Consider the following 15482-nt stretch of genomic DNA (forward strand, 5'->3'; position numbering starts at 1 on the left):
GCAGAGCTTGCTCGGGAATGGCAGCAGGTAGGTGTCCGTGCATCTGCACAATGAGGTGAAGACTTCTGAAGGATGGCCTGGTGTCAAGAAGAGCAGCAAAGAAGCTACTTAGCTTAATAAAAACACCAGTGACAGACTGATATTCTGCAAAAGGTACAGGGATTCGACTGCTGAGGACAGGGGTAAAGTCATTTTCTCTGATGAATCCCCTTTCCAATTGTTTGGGGCAACTGGAAAAACCTTTTCAGGAGACCAGGTAAATGCTGCCATCAGTCCTGTGTCATGCCAACAGTAAAGCATCCAGAGACCAATCATGTGGGGGGGTTAATTCTCAGCCAAGGGAGTGGGCTCACTCACAATTTTGCCCAAGAACACAGCCATGAATAAGGAATGGTAAAAAAAAAAAAAAAAAAAAACATTCTCAGAGCAACTTCTCCCAACCATCCAAGAACGGTTTGGTGACGAACAATGCATTTTCCAGCATGATGGAGCACCTTTCCAAAAGGCAAAAGTGATAACCAAGTGGCTTGAGGAACAAAAAATATTGACATTTTGGGTCCATGGCCAGGAAACTCCCCAGACCCTAATCCCATTGAGAACTTGAGGTCAATCCTCAAGAGGCGGGTGAACATGAACACAAATTTTGACAAACTCCAAGTATTGATTATGCAGGAACTGGCTGCAATCACTCAGGATATGGCCCAGAAGTTGAACAGCATGCCAGGGCAAATTGCTGGTCTTGAAAAATAAGGGTCAACACTGCAAATATTGACTCTTTGCATAAACTTAAAGTGGTTAAGCCACTCTAAAACTTTATACACCATCAGCGCTGCCTCCTATTGTAGTATCAGTGTGTGATTTATAAAAATCAATGCTGCAAATACCAAATTTTACTGCCGAGATTGCAATCACAAGACTAGCCAGCTTTCTCCTTTCCGATGCAGCAGGCGGGCTGAGATTCCCCTGCTGATGTTAGTCTGGAGGGGAGGGGGAGAGAGCTGGCTGGTCATGTGATCGCAATCTCTGCTCTTAAATTAGCCATTTTCAGCATTTATATTTATGAATCATTCACAGAGGGGGACAATGCAAATGGAGGAAGTGTTGGTGTATACAGGTTAGTGTTATGAGAGCAGGAGGGGGGAGGGGCAGTGTGGCTCACACATAGAAGGGAGGGGGAGGGGGACACAGGAGCAGAGAGGAGAGTAGATAGACTGCTGATGACTGAGGCACGTAAAAATGACCATGGTGTCAGGGCTCAGCAGCCATGATACACCATGGTCAGTTTACAGAGGGGTGGGGAGAAACTGGCAGAAACAGACAGGTTTTTTTTTTTAGGCATTACGGGGGCCAAATGACATAGGACAAGCACTGTCATAAAATGCTTCAAAGCAGCAGGATCCAGCAGGATGGGGGGGGGGTTAACGCTTTAATGTAATCGTCAATAAAGGCCTTTGACACTTATAAAATGCTTGTAATAATACTTAAGTATACGGTATTAACATCTGACAAAAACATCCAACACTGAAGAAGCTGACTTGTGAAATATTTATATTTTTATCACTCAAAACTTTTGGCCAGGGCTATATACAGTAGAAGCTGCTGCAGCAAAATGGACATAAATAAAATAAAAAGGACTACATTTAAAAACAGGTTTTCCCAGTGGCAAGCCATTGCCGGCAATACAAAAAAAAAAAAAAAAAAACACAAAACAAAAAAATACCACACGGCGTGGGGGTCCCCCCCCCAAATAATACCAGGCCCTTTGGGTCTGGTATGGATTTAAATGGAGACCTCCACACCAAAATAAAAATAAATACATACAAAACGGTACAAGGTCCCCCACAATATTCATACCAGACCCTTATTCGAGCATGCAGCCTGACCAGGCCCACATGCCCTCAACATGGGGGGTGGCTCTGCACCCCCATCCTGCCTCCCCTATGCGTATAGGGCACTTTGTATCCCTACTCATTAAAAAAAAAAAAAAAAAAAAAAAAAAAAAAGTGTCAAAAGGAAATAAACAGTTTGCTTTTTATTTGAAAAAGAAAGAAAGCCTGCGATGAAGGCTATTTTTTCCCCAGGTCCAGCGGTGCGGCTGGCGTTGTGAATGATGATGGATCCACATCAGGGGCATTTTTTTATTTTTAACAAAGGAATTGTCAAAAACTGTTTATTACTTTGACACATTTTTGGTGAATGAATAGGGGATGGAGGTGAGATGGCAGGGGGAGACTCTGGAGGCCCCCCTTGGTTGCAGACTCCGATAAGCCCCTGCACCCATGGTTGTGGAGAAGAGGTCCTTGTCCTCATGAACATGTGGGCAAGGTTCTTTGGCAGAGCTCCCCCATGTTCAGGGCGTGTGGCCTGCTATGGTCCCGGGGGGGGGGGTTGGAGGTGCTCGCTTGTCCAGTCCCGCCCCCCCCCCCCCCCCGCCTGCATACTTCTCAGGACCATTCTTATCTTTGTAAGAAGGTGAAGGATATTCCAGTGCAGTGTTTCTCAACCTTTTTTTTATCTGGGCACCTTTTAAAATCATGCAGTCTAGAGGCAACCCATTCTAAAATGTTAAAAACTAAAATACTTTTACATAAGGCAGCAACATCCACACATGTAGGACACCCGTTAGGGGCGATTTATTAATTCTTGCAATGCAAATACACTTTTGCCCTCTGGTGTTCCCTTAGAACCCTTAGTGTTCCAATGTTTTTCTCCCTCAGCTTCTCTCCCTCACTCAGCTAATGTGTTCCCAGTGCTGACAGAGGGGAAAACAAGAATGTTGTTTGGGTGCCCCAACTTTCCCCTTAACTGAGGACATCATTGGTTGTTAGGACACCAGGAGTGGCTGGGAGATTATAATGGTGCACAATGAAAAGCTGTGGCAGACTTGATCAATCCACTGGCTTGTATACGATGTTTGGGCATATTTTAGGCATTTTGCCAAGGCACCCCTGAAGAAATCTGAAGGCACCCTGCAGTGGCGGCTGGTGTTTTTTCTTAATTTTTTTTCAAATGGAAGCTTCACTGGAGGGAATGTATACACCTGACTGAACAGGGTCCAAGGAATCACAAGGACATCCACTGTGAAAGCCAAAAGGTCCCCTGGGTCTGGTCATAAACTTGTCCAGTTTATTGTTGAATCTGGATGTCACGGTGTTCACACCTGGCGTACCAAATTTCTAACATCAGGAAGATGGGGTGACCACTCCCGAGTACACCTATTTTCCATCCCTGGTATGTGGATACACAAGAATGTTAGAACACCGTTCTCCTCCTCCCCCCCCCCCCCCCCCCGAGAGAATCGGGGCTTGTCTTCATCGCCGTCTGATATTCTGGTTCTCATTTTTTGGTTTATGAAAGCCACGTCTGTGGCTTTATACGACTGCATCCTAACTGGTTAACTGTGTGTGTGTGTGTGGGGCGGGGGGGGGGTGTTTGGAAAGAAGTAGTGGGTGATCCAGAGAAGGGACCTGTTTGTGCTGCATCATGAGAATTGAGAATGTAGAGCTGCAAAAGGTCTGGTGTGAACTGTTCAAAGAATTGTCTGGAAGGAGGTCACCATGGTGCCCAGAACCCTTATGCAGAAGCAAGTCAAGGGATGCCCGGCTGACCCGAGTGTGACCGATAAACCTCAGAAAAGCAATCTTTTCCTGGGAAAGTAAAATCTGTCCCAGATCCTCTAGGCCAGCATTTAACACCTGGGGTGCCACAGCAAAAGGGATAAAAATACTGTCCTGACATTCAGCATTTTTCATTGCTGGCTGTTTTTTTTTCTTTAACAGCAGCGTCAGTCTGGTGGTTTTTAAACTGGTTTGAAAGGGTAGGACAACTGTGTGCTGTGCGGGCCACTCACCCACATCCTAACAACCAATGTCATTGGTTGCCAAGGACAAGTGGGAGCCCGCATGGCTTCCTGGTTTGAAAACAGGATTAGTGACAGGAGAAGAGAGTTGGGAGGTGGTGTTAGGTGTGTTCTACTCCCTCCAGCTGCTCTGTGCTGTATGTTTGTTTACAGGAGATGACCCTGAAACTGATTGGAAACACGCAGACACTGAACATAGAGCACCAAGCCCACAGTGCTAGCCACTTACGCAGACTATGCTGCGCCAATGTAACAACTCTCCAGCCAGCAGTAAACATTCCAGGAGTCCGCCTCTTGCCCCCGCACCAGTGTAAACACAGGTTGAATCTTTCAGCAGCTGCCTGTGAGCAGGTTTCCACAAAACCTCTGAGGCTTCACTGTCCTGCAGCAGCTTCCTACTTCCAGCTGTAAGCAGATACAGCCTGCTGCAGACCATTGATCACATCGATCAGTGGGTGAACATATGGCCCTGCAGAGACTGTCATCCTGCCCTACAGCTGGAAATATGCTGAAGTGCTGAAAAAAATGTAAGCGGTAATATGAACGCAATTTAAAATTCCACTGCGTATATCCTTTTTATTGCATAGTTACATTGGTCCAACTAGGACCAAAGAAAGTATGGATATTTTAGGACTTCTGTTACTATAGTTAATCAACCCTACTAGTGCCATATGTTTTGGTGTGGCGCAGTTTTAAAAAGGATACTGGCACCTTTTGTATTTTTTCACGAGCATAGAGGTGCCCATTAAAAATGAAATGTGTGGGAACTCACAAACAAGCATGCACGCTCAGACACACCTCCTGGTAAAAATGAGTCCTCATATTGATGTGCCCCAAGATTGTACACAATTCTAAAGGGTAACTTGAAAGAAAAAAAAGGTTAACACTGCTCTAGTCAATGGCAAGGCTAAAGGGCAAACGTCTTGAAGTTGATTACTCATCTGAAAGTTTGAAGGAACTTAATTGTCCTTTGACTTTTGGAATACAAGACAAAACAAAAGGCCTAGGAGTCCTTCAGCAGAAGGTCAACTAGATATCCCATGTGATGAATGCCCTGAGATCTTAGTACAGCATGGGAGCAAAGCAACCAACCTTCTGAGAACTCTTGGTGTAAAACAGAGCCAGAAAAAGAAGGGGGGGAAATTGAAAGTGTTGGTCTCCCAAAGCAAAGCATAGAAATCAATAGTGTGTGAGAAAGATGAGAATGTGAACATAGGTTTCTGGGATGATCACTGATGCCAGAAATTCCCCTGATCAAGGGGACAAAACTTGGGCACACATCTATTGAGGGGTTTTAAGTCTAAAATTGGGTGAATGCCTCTATTCGATTTTGAGACAGTAAAATAAAGTTTTGATTAAAATCCTCCTTGTACATGAAGCGGATTCAGGGCAGCTCATAACTGCCTCTTTGGAGGTGAAGTAAGCAGATTGGAGGAATCGAGGAGGGAACTAGGATAGAAATTCTAGTTTGCAGGCCTGGAAAAAAAAAAAAAAAAAAAAAAAAAAGTTTGGACCCAGAGGTCAGAGACATATCTGATCCAGAAGGGTGGGAGGCCCAACAGACATCCCCCAACTCCAGAGTGGGGGCACCCCTTCATTGTGAAGAATGCTTCTGGGTAGCCATGGAGGATTAAGGAGTCCAAGGTTTGCAAAGACAGCATGGACTCACCTTTTGAGTAGTAGTAGTAGTAGTAGTAGTAGTAGACTTAAGCTGTTTTATGCAGGGTAGAAATACTTTATCCCCACTAACATCCCTGATAAATTCACCAAACAGGCGTCAAAATGCCTTATACAAACAGGCAGGACTGCCCCCTACCCCTATTTGCCCTTACCCTTGAACCCTTCCTGTCCACAATTCGACATAATATTAATATCCAGGGGGTTCAAATAGGCTCCACAATGCATAAATATGCGGCATATGCTGATGACATCTTGTTTTTTGTCCAACAGCCCCGTATCTCTCTGCCTAATTTGATGTCGGCCCTCTCTACTTATCAAAAACTTTCCAACTTCAAAATAAATTTTAGTAAGTCAGAAATTTTGAACATTAATCTCCCCAGACAAGAAGCAGACTCTATACGGCCCCTCTTCCCTTTCAGATGGGTCCCACGTAGCATGAAATACTTGGGAATCTACCTTACGCCAAATATTCACTCCCTCTTTCGACATAACTACCTCCCCCTACTGAACACAATCAGGGAAGATCTGAGGAAATGGAAGAGCCTCTCGCACTCCTGGCTGGGGAGGGTTAACATTATTAAAACGAACATATTGCCCAGAATCTTATGGGGTTTTTTACAATGCTGCAGACCATGATCTCCCGCTATGTTTGGAGGAACAGTCACCCCAGAGTGTCCAGGGACATCTTACACCGTTCCAAAGACGTTAGGGCCCTGGCCCTGCCAAATTTTAGAGCATATTATCACGCTGCCATACTCTCCAGGATAGCAGATTGGAAGTACGCCGCTAACATCAAGCTGTGGGTTGCCTTGGAACACTTTTTATGTGGTACAGACCTTACAGTTGCACCATGGATCCCTCGCACACACAGACATCTTAGCAGTGAAACAACCTCGCTCACATCCTCCACCTTAGCTATATGGGACAACTTACATAAGAAGTTCTCCTGGTCTTACAACTCCCCTCTAATGCCACTTCTTCATCTATACTTTTTGCCAGGACTACTAGACCCAGGCTTTCGGGCCTGGTCCCCTGACAGACCCCTGCTGCTGCACCAAGTCCTCCGGAACACTGTCAAAAAGCCCTTATTGGATATACTCGGTACCAAACCTATTACATTCCTGGATAGGTGGAGGTACGCTCAGCTACAGTGCTTCTTGCGGGCCTTGCCCCAACCACTAAGAGGTCCTGAGACCAACTGAAATTGAAGATGTGTTTTACCCCAAGGATCCTCCTTTGCACTGCATATCGATGTTCTATAAAGCCCTTATTAGACTCCTCCACAACTCGCTCCCGTCCTATCTGGCTAGATGGGAAGAGGATCTAAACGCAAGCCTCACATATCTACAAAAAAGGAAGGTATTACAACTAACCCACATCTCATCTATTGCCTCACAAATGGCTGAAGTTAATTATAAATTGCTCACCAGGTGGCACTACACTCCAACGAAACTTCACCAGATGTTCCCCGAAAACTCCCCGCTATGTTGGAGGAACTGTGGGTCCAAGGCCACTCATGCACACATCTGGTGGACATGCCCACTCATCAGACCGTTTTAGTCCGATGTCATCCAAATCATTCAGCGGATTACAGGCATTAACATCCCCATTGATCCTTGGACCATTCTCTTCCATGCAACCACAGATCCTGTTGGCCTGTACAAACGCTCCATAATCCCTCACCTGCTGAACACAGCCAAGGCACTAATACCTGCCCTATGGGGCCAACCCAAAATCCCATCTCTGAAATGTGGGATGCACAAAATTGCGGCAGTTCATTTCATGGAGGACATTACTCACACCAATAAGACTACTTCACAAAGAACCCTCTTGACATGGTCTTGCTGGAGGGAATTCACCACCACTTCATTATACAAGGAACTCTTAACACAATCTCACTGAAGCGGAACACACCCTTGTAAAAACCTCTGGGACAGCTGCATTCCTCAGAGGAGTCCCCCCTTCATCTCTTCAGGAGGCGGTGCCATACCCCACCCCCGAGCTTGATACTTGCACTGTGAAGAATCCTTTATACTGATTCTATACATGTTGCCACGCAGGCCACCCTCCCCCCTCGACTCTCCTTTCCTTCTTTTTTCCCTCTACACTGTCACTTTTTCTTGTTCTTCTAACAACACCTCTCAGCTTCTGTGATGGACAACATGATACCCTAACTAGTGCTGTGCACTTTACCCCTACCCTCCAATTTGTTTGTTTCAATGGCACTTACGTTATTTCTTTACTGTATAGAGTGCCAATATACTCTGTTGGTAATTGGTAACCCTGTTACTTGGCTCAGGAGATTGGGTGTTGTGAATAGACTTTACTGTAAATGTTTGTGGTTTGTCTCTAATAAACATTTATTAAACAAAAAAACTAAAAAGCCTTATACAAGCAAACCAAGCCTTTAAACACAAAATTCTATGCATTTGCACAGAAAGTATTTACTTGAATACTAGAAAAATCCTACGGTTTGGCATTTTTGAAAACCTGCATCATACTACATTTATGCAGCCTACCAGTATCCAAAACTGGAAATATTTTATTTTAGCTTCAAGCTCCTGTAGGCTTGTTTCAGAGCAGCAACAGTCTGAAAAATCCAGCCAGCCCAACAGACCCTGTTAGCCAAGGATATCTACTAAGCTTTGAGGTTATCCTCAATCATTCTAACAATGGACACTGTTGTCTCCAACTATCATACAAGATCATTTTTAACTGATGAGGTAAAATGTGCACAGAAACGGGTTTCATCAAAAAAGAAACGTGCCCAAGGGGCTCAAAACATCAAACAATAAAATTATGAAGCATGAAAGGTAAAATTTGTAATAAAAATACATGATTTGTGCCTAAAATATTACTTAATGCAAATTGCTCATTGCATAGATCTTACACCAAATGTTTCTCAAACTTATTAGGATGTGCCCCGTTTTGCACTTTCAAAGGAACATCCACTCCGACTTACCACCATATTGGATGGAAGGCTTTTTTAGTGCAGCATTGCAGAATAAAATGTATACACATAATTGTACCTGAGTGTGCAATAGTAAAAAAGCAGAAAGGAAAAAAATAAAATCAAAACACCACATATGCTTATAACATTTCCACTTTCACGACTCAGTTATGTGTTCCCAGTCACACATACTTTTTTTTTTTTTTTTTTTTTTTTTTTTTAAAGGTTTCTTACCTTATAGGATGTTTAAAAGAAGGTATCATGGCTGACTGCAAGGTTTTTTTTTCTCCCATCAATGTCAGTGAATCTGTCTTCATTAAACATACAATGCAAGAATTCTAGCCTCAAAACCTTTAAACCATTTGTTAGGACAGTGTTTAAATCTAGATAATGAAGAACTGTCTGCACGGTACAATAAGGCTTAATTAAAAGTAGTTATCCTTTAGGCCTCCTTCAGACCTATGTGTTGCATTAAATTCCATTTTACTGCAACAGTAACACAAGGCACTCTATGCCATGTATTGCCATTTAGAAAGGCAACAGACTTGCACTGAAACCCATCACACACGTAGTGCATTTGTATTGGATGGCTTGCAAAGTGTTGGGTTGCATCATCATGCAATATACTGAAAACATATGTAATTACATTAGGATATGAACATAAAAGAGGATAAAAACATTTTAAAAAGGTTTTCAACATTCTCCCCCCCATGCTGATCTGGAACATTGTTCACCAGCATTCTGTAGCAATGTTTACCTGTGGCCAGCGGATCTTCTACTGCATGCAGTCTGCTTGTTTGTAGTAAAATAATAATTCTATAGGGTTCTCCTGCATATGGGTAGATAGCAGGACTTGGACCAAGCATTTAGTGAGATATTACAGCTGATCTCTGAACCTTTAGCAAACCCTGCACATACAGCAAGCAGCTCCCAGCTCCAAAAAAAAAGTCTCCCATCCCCAATAACTTACTTTCAATAGATCATATGGGGTGTAGGGGCCACACACAAAAAAAGTTTAGCGATTGGAGGCTTTGTGATGGGAGCCAGTATATGCAATGGTCACTGCAGATTAGCAACACTATCACTAAATGCGAGGTCCATTCTGGTGTAGCGTAAAAAGTCTTTGGGATAGGCCACAAGAGTACCAATTCGCAGTAGCAGGCAGCTTATGAGGCTGTTAGTACTATTCATCATTTAAATGTAAACCATCCACAACAGCCACACCCAGCAGGAAGCACATTCACAGTAATCCCTGTAGCAGATGAGCGTTGCAAAAAATAAATAAAAATAAGGACATTCTGGCCCCTTTAGATCACACCGAAAAAACCAACCTCTGCTGCTGGCTGGGAGGACGGCATCTGAAGTTATAGCTGACAGCTGATTGTAGGGGCACTAAAGACCACTGCACCTCCACTGTGCTTGCATATTCCTTCTCGCCACTATGACTGAAATCTTCTCCTCATTGCCCCTTTATGTCCCCCTACGTTTGACCACCACAGCTATCTCCTTATCATCATTACCACCCAAACCAACTATTCTGACCACTGCACCCAAAGCCTTCCTCTCTCTCAGCTCTTACAATTGCTCCAATGCCCCCTTCCTTCTGCACTCACTGCCACTGCATTAAGGTTCCCTTCCATATTCAGCCTGTCCAAAAAACAGGCAAACCTTTTCTGGTACACTTTAAAACAGAACCAGTCACAAAGCTAAATGGCTTCTGGAAGTTGCACCTTAGTGACACTGATGCTGAACATGAGCCCTGTCATAGAATAAGCATGCAAGTTGTGAGTCAGATAATGGTGGCATTCACCCTGCCTATAGCAGTAGAATGACAAGGGGGGGGGGGATCTATATAGATGGTATATAACAGTCTTGTTTTTATAAATTAAATGATTATGAATAATCCAGTTTTAAATTAGAACGAAAAGCTGTAGAAAGGCAAAATGACTACATTTACAGACCCAGTCTGTTAAGTCTGCTGGCCTGAAATGGTAACAGCTGAGGGACCTGCCTTCTAAGAATGCATATTTTCAGTTATATCATAATTTTCTGCTCTGAAATGTCAGAGCTTTGCTTCCTAGACCATTGCTCAACATGTTGTCATAGAGCAAAGGTATACTGACCGACAGGTTCCTAATCCAACAAATGTTTCCTACCCAATAATATGTCAGCCACCTGAGCTATTTTCACCCTGATTAGGTGACTATTTCATGCCTCGTGTGGCCCTCTGAGCCTTATAAAACTTGTCAGTGGTACTCTTTCCTGTGATACCTTCCACTTCCTCCGGCTTCACCATCCATACAAGTTTACCAGCTTGTCATTTGAATAGTGTTGTGCATCAATCACAAGACCGTGTGCTCTAATATAAGATCATACATGCATTCAGCTGGAGACAGCCAAGTATTATCCAAACCTGTTAAAGCCACATGTTTTAGATATCATGCAGGCAGAAGAAAATCTATTTAGCCATATCAAGTCAATGATCATACCAATGTCAACAGGTTCTTAAAAGCATGGATTCCATTCACAGTACTTAATCGTTTCTGGGTCGCTGACCTTGTTTATATGCATGTACACGAGAAGATTTGACATCGCTTGCAGAATTCCTGTTCCAGGTCTGGAATGACAGCCTCATAACTCCCTCAGTAGAGATCCTGCCTGCATGTTTATCTCAGGTAACTAGATAGCTAAGCCATGATCAGAACAACTGCTCTAAAGTGTGCACCTTTAAGTCAGCAGTGGCAGCTCCCAAATTTTTATTCCCATGGGCTCACTTTAAAGTGGAGTCAGTTTGCACTCCTCTAGAGCAGTGGTCGGCAACTTTCGGATCTCACAAAATCATTAAATTCACAATTTCGAATCCCGCAGACCACAAACATGAATTTTACATGCCTTACACACACACACAATGCTGCGGCGCACAGACTCTTTATTGAATCTCACCTCGTTATCCAGGCATGTGCTAAAGCTCCAGGCTCCCTCCCAGAGTCTGATTAGCACTGCCATTGAAAGCCCCCTCCTCCACCTCCCACTCTGCACTATTCCCAGCACCTCCCTCTGAGTTCACAGGAGCCAAATTTGTGGCAGAACCCTAGGGATCACCAAAACTTTTACGTGGACCATCAGTGGTCTACAGACCACTAGTTGGCGACTGCTGCTCTAGAGGGTACTTTTGGGAAAGTACATTATAAGACATCTATATTTGCAGAACAAATGCTCTGCAATAATTCTGCAAATGTTTTTTTTTATGAAAGCAAAAGCTAGACAACTAATTGAATGAAACCTTGCAACTGTCATAGTATAATCTTACTTAACTGGACTAACAGGTAAAGTCAGCCAGTCATTCTGCAAAAAAAATAAATAAATAAAAAACATTTAACAAAAACACAATGCAGCATAAAATGAAATTCTAAATACAATTTATGGTTAGTGAATGAGAGACCTGACAGTTCTTCGGTTATGGACATAATAGTCACCGATAGCAGTAGCTCTTTCCAGCCAAATACCTATACTTACCATTTTCACTACTTACAGCAATTATTTCATAATAAAGGAAACCTTGGTCATGATTGTACAAATGATTTCATGTTCTCAAAACAAAGCAAACACTACAGTGAGGAGAGCTTTTCTACTTTATTACAAAGAGAAGAAGCCTTTATGTGGTCAGAAAATACAAGATTGATCTTTTTCTTCCTATGAAACGCTGCTGTTCAAACAGCCAGAGTGAATTGTCTCAGTTCACTTCTTTAAGTCCCATCATGTTCACTTGGGTATGGATGTCCTTGGCTGCTGAAAATCTGGCCCTTTAGTGCACAGGGCGACAATGGAGTCCCCTGACCAGCAGTTCCAGAATGTCCCATTTTCATATATTGCATCCATGCACACCTCCTAAAAATGAGGTACAGCAGGGCAAACATTTCCAAAATAGGTGTCATATATATAATATATACACATTCGTACATACATACCTTTATTCATGTGATGTCCAAAAATTTAAAAAAAATGTACACATTTATTACAAAATAGTAACAAAGACTGGACAGTGTTTTGCTCATTCTGGAAAGATGAAGCTCAGTAATACACAACTCTGGAAATTGTCCAAAGGTTGCGGCAATCTCTTTTTCTTCTAAATAGTGAGTTCTTGTTTGCCCATTCCCTGTCACAGGGGCCTGTAGATCTTTGCGCTGCAATGAGATACAAACCCCATTGGCTGAGAAAGGGCTGAACAAGGCCTAAAATCGCCTTTCAAAACAGAATGGGAGTAAAATGAAGGAAGGTGACCTTGCCCATCTTTCCAAATGAAATACGAGAAGGATCTTCACATAAAAATGCACAAATATGTGTTTCTTTTATTACCAAAGGTGCTACAATGAACAATGCAAACTTTGCTGTCTATTTTGTTTTTTTTTCCCTCTCTCACTCTCTCTCTCTCTCTCGCTCTTCCTTTTTACATTTTGAAAAAGTGGTAAACTTTGTCAGTGTACTGTACTGGTATGTGGTGAACAGACCTAGGTCTGTCTGCTGGCATAAAATGGAAACCAAAACAAAAAAAGAGGAAAAAAAAAAAAAATACAGACCCTGCTCAAACTAAAAAAACAAATGACAATTCTAGTTGTTGGGCAGCACATAATTAGTAAGGCAGGACCTCAAGTGATGATCCCTTTGCATGAGACAATTGCCAGATCCTCAAGGAATTAAAACCAGGATGCCTGAGCCACATCAGTTCTGCAGTTGAGTATTGTGCTGAGACAGCCATACCCCATGAACAGGGAAGTCTTTAGAAGGCTTGCTGAGCAGGATTGTAATTGAAGGTGGATGGCAGATGAGGCCTTTCTTCTAGCTTGTCATATTCCAAATGGAACTCCTGAAAGGGGGAAGAAAAATAAAGGGTACATTTCAGTTAAAATGAAATACTTGAAATTGTGGAAGTTTTTTTTTTTTTTTTTTTTTTAAAGACTAAAGGTCAGGACATCCAATGTCTTGTTCATGGTGGGCCAGATGCGTTTCTGTATCTATTGAAGGGCCAGAAGTTGCAACTAAACTAAGAGCAATTAAAAAGGGACTTAAATCTGAACTCCAGGCAGATTTAAACAGTAAGCATTTAAGCAGGTATATGTTCCAGCTGTTCATTTTTTTCGAAAAAGCAATTTGTGTTAACGTGATAACACAGTTTCATTTATCATCTCCCTACTATTTCTGTATGGGGATGGAACTGTAGATATTGTAAAAACATTGAAGTACCGCTTTTCTACTTGATCTACAGCTGTCACATGACCCAGATCATTTGCAGCCTGTCTGCAGGGAAAAACATAAGCAGGAGGAGCTTCTAATCCTCTGCTACTGGTGACATGTTCAAAATTACAAGCCTTTGGGAGATTATATATAAAAAAAAAAATTTTTGTGGAAAAAAACATGGTGTAGTGGATTTCTGCCACTCTCAGGCTGTGTCACACTCCTCCAGCCTGTGTCTTAGAATAAGAGGGAGGTGAAGCCTCCATTAAAGCGGACCTTCAGAATTTTTTTTTTCACCTTTTCATCTATTAAATCTTCTGCCGTTGTTTTAAATTTGGATCGTAAAACATTTTTTTCTCTGCAGTTAATACCTTATACAGCCCACTTCCTGTTTCTGGTCTGGTAATTAGCCTAGGCTTTGACATCATGCACAGCTCACTTTCTAACTCTCGTGAGAGTTTTCCAGGAAGGGGGGGGGGGGGGGGGTCATAAGAGGGCCAATGAGAGCTGCAGGGCTGTGTCTGTGTAGGTGTGTCTGTGTAAATCCAGGAAGTGAACAGGCAGCAGCTTCTGCTGCCCACAGTTAAAATTGCTGCAGCCAGACTCAGTGGAGAGGGATTTCTGCAACATATTTGGGATCACAGTATATACAATAATATGCAAAGTGGTTGGAGGAAAGTTTCAGAATGGCAAAGACGTTTTTATTCTAAATTATGTGAGCCGACTGCAGTTCCTCTCATCTACATGTAATATCCTGCCCCTATTTTGTTTAGCTGGTTAGTGGGCATGGAAGAGGAGGAGAAAGGGCATGCGCTGTCATTTACTACTGTGTCAACGCCCACATGTGCTGCTGAGATGTGATAGGGAGGAAATGCTCAGCATAGAAACTGACTAAAAACTGAGCATGTGCAGACTTGCCACTAAAGCTGCAAAAACCTTGGCTGAATTTGGGACATAAAAACTGAAGGTGGAAATAGAGAGCAGCAGGCTCAACCAGTTTTTTTTTGCAGAATACAGAAAACGAATCTCGGTGACTGAGTATGAACAGCATGTAATACAGCATTTATTGATAGTTTTTTTATGACGTGGGTTTAGAAACACTTTAAGTACCTGAATTTGACTTGGTATCAGCCTCTTGTAATCCCCTGTACAGCAGAGATCAGACTGGAGGAGAGGGAGAAGCAGGACAAGGAACCAGTCAGTTTTGCTGCATTGAGCATGTGCTAAGGTGGCACATGCTGATAGGCGGAGAGAACAGAACAAGAGGAGGATGAACTCTTCAATCTGTTGCTGCTCTAACTGTAAAGGCACAGGCTGGGGAAGGGACAAGGCCTAGTTGTATTACTTAACTGCAATAGAACAGATCTCCAGGCTGGCTGTGCCGTTTGGGTAAATCTCAGGACTAGGTGGGCAGGCGCACAAATCCTTTGACCGGTAAAACATTTCCCATATATCTAATTTGTGTATTTAGCAGTTTGCCTGGAGCTCAGCTTTAAATAGCAGTCAGTCATACCTGAATGCAGTAATGCCTTATTCCTTAAAATTGTTATACGCTACCTCACACAATCAAAATCAGAACACGCATGCAGGAATTATGTTCCCAAAGTATTATTAGTATGCACCAATATTTAACTACCCAATGTCTGTTACATATGTAAGCTCAAACTGATATGCTCATTATTGGTAACCAGAAACTACATGATACCCAGTGACGAGCACCAGGATGATTCCTAAATATCATAGGGATTTAAGGTAAGGAAG

The 15482-nt window shown here is 42.7% G+C and overlaps 1 protein-coding gene across 6 annotated transcripts in view; it reads right to left on the reverse strand.

The window, feature by feature from the left end:
- Positions 1–12103: 12103 nt before the first annotated feature.
- The window catches only part of CNOT2 (CCR4-NOT transcription complex subunit 2), a 124278-nt gene continuing 120899 nt past the window's right edge, over positions 12104–15482 (reverse strand). For 4 of the 6 annotated variants that reach the window (XM_077468858.1, XM_077468862.1, XM_077468861.1 and 1 more), the window contains 2 exons: positions 14832–14885; positions 12104–13353 (listed from right to left, as the gene is read on the reverse strand). In XM_077468858.1, the coding sequence (XP_077324984.1) occupies positions 13267–13353; positions 14832–14885 (141 nt within the window). In that variant the 3' untranslated portion in view covers positions 12104–13266. The remainder of the gene's footprint in view (positions 13354–14831; positions 14886–15482) is intronic. The other 2 variants (XM_077468860.1, XM_077468863.1) reach the window with 1 other exon arrangement.

This window comes from Lithobates pipiens, unplaced genomic scaffold (genome assembly GCF_037356315.1).
Source record: "Lithobates pipiens isolate NorthernLeopardFrog02 unplaced genomic scaffold, aLitPip1_a1.2 Scaffold_8, whole genome shotgun sequence".
Classification (NCBI taxonomy): domain Eukaryota; kingdom Metazoa; phylum Chordata; class Amphibia; order Anura; family Ranidae; genus Lithobates; species Lithobates pipiens.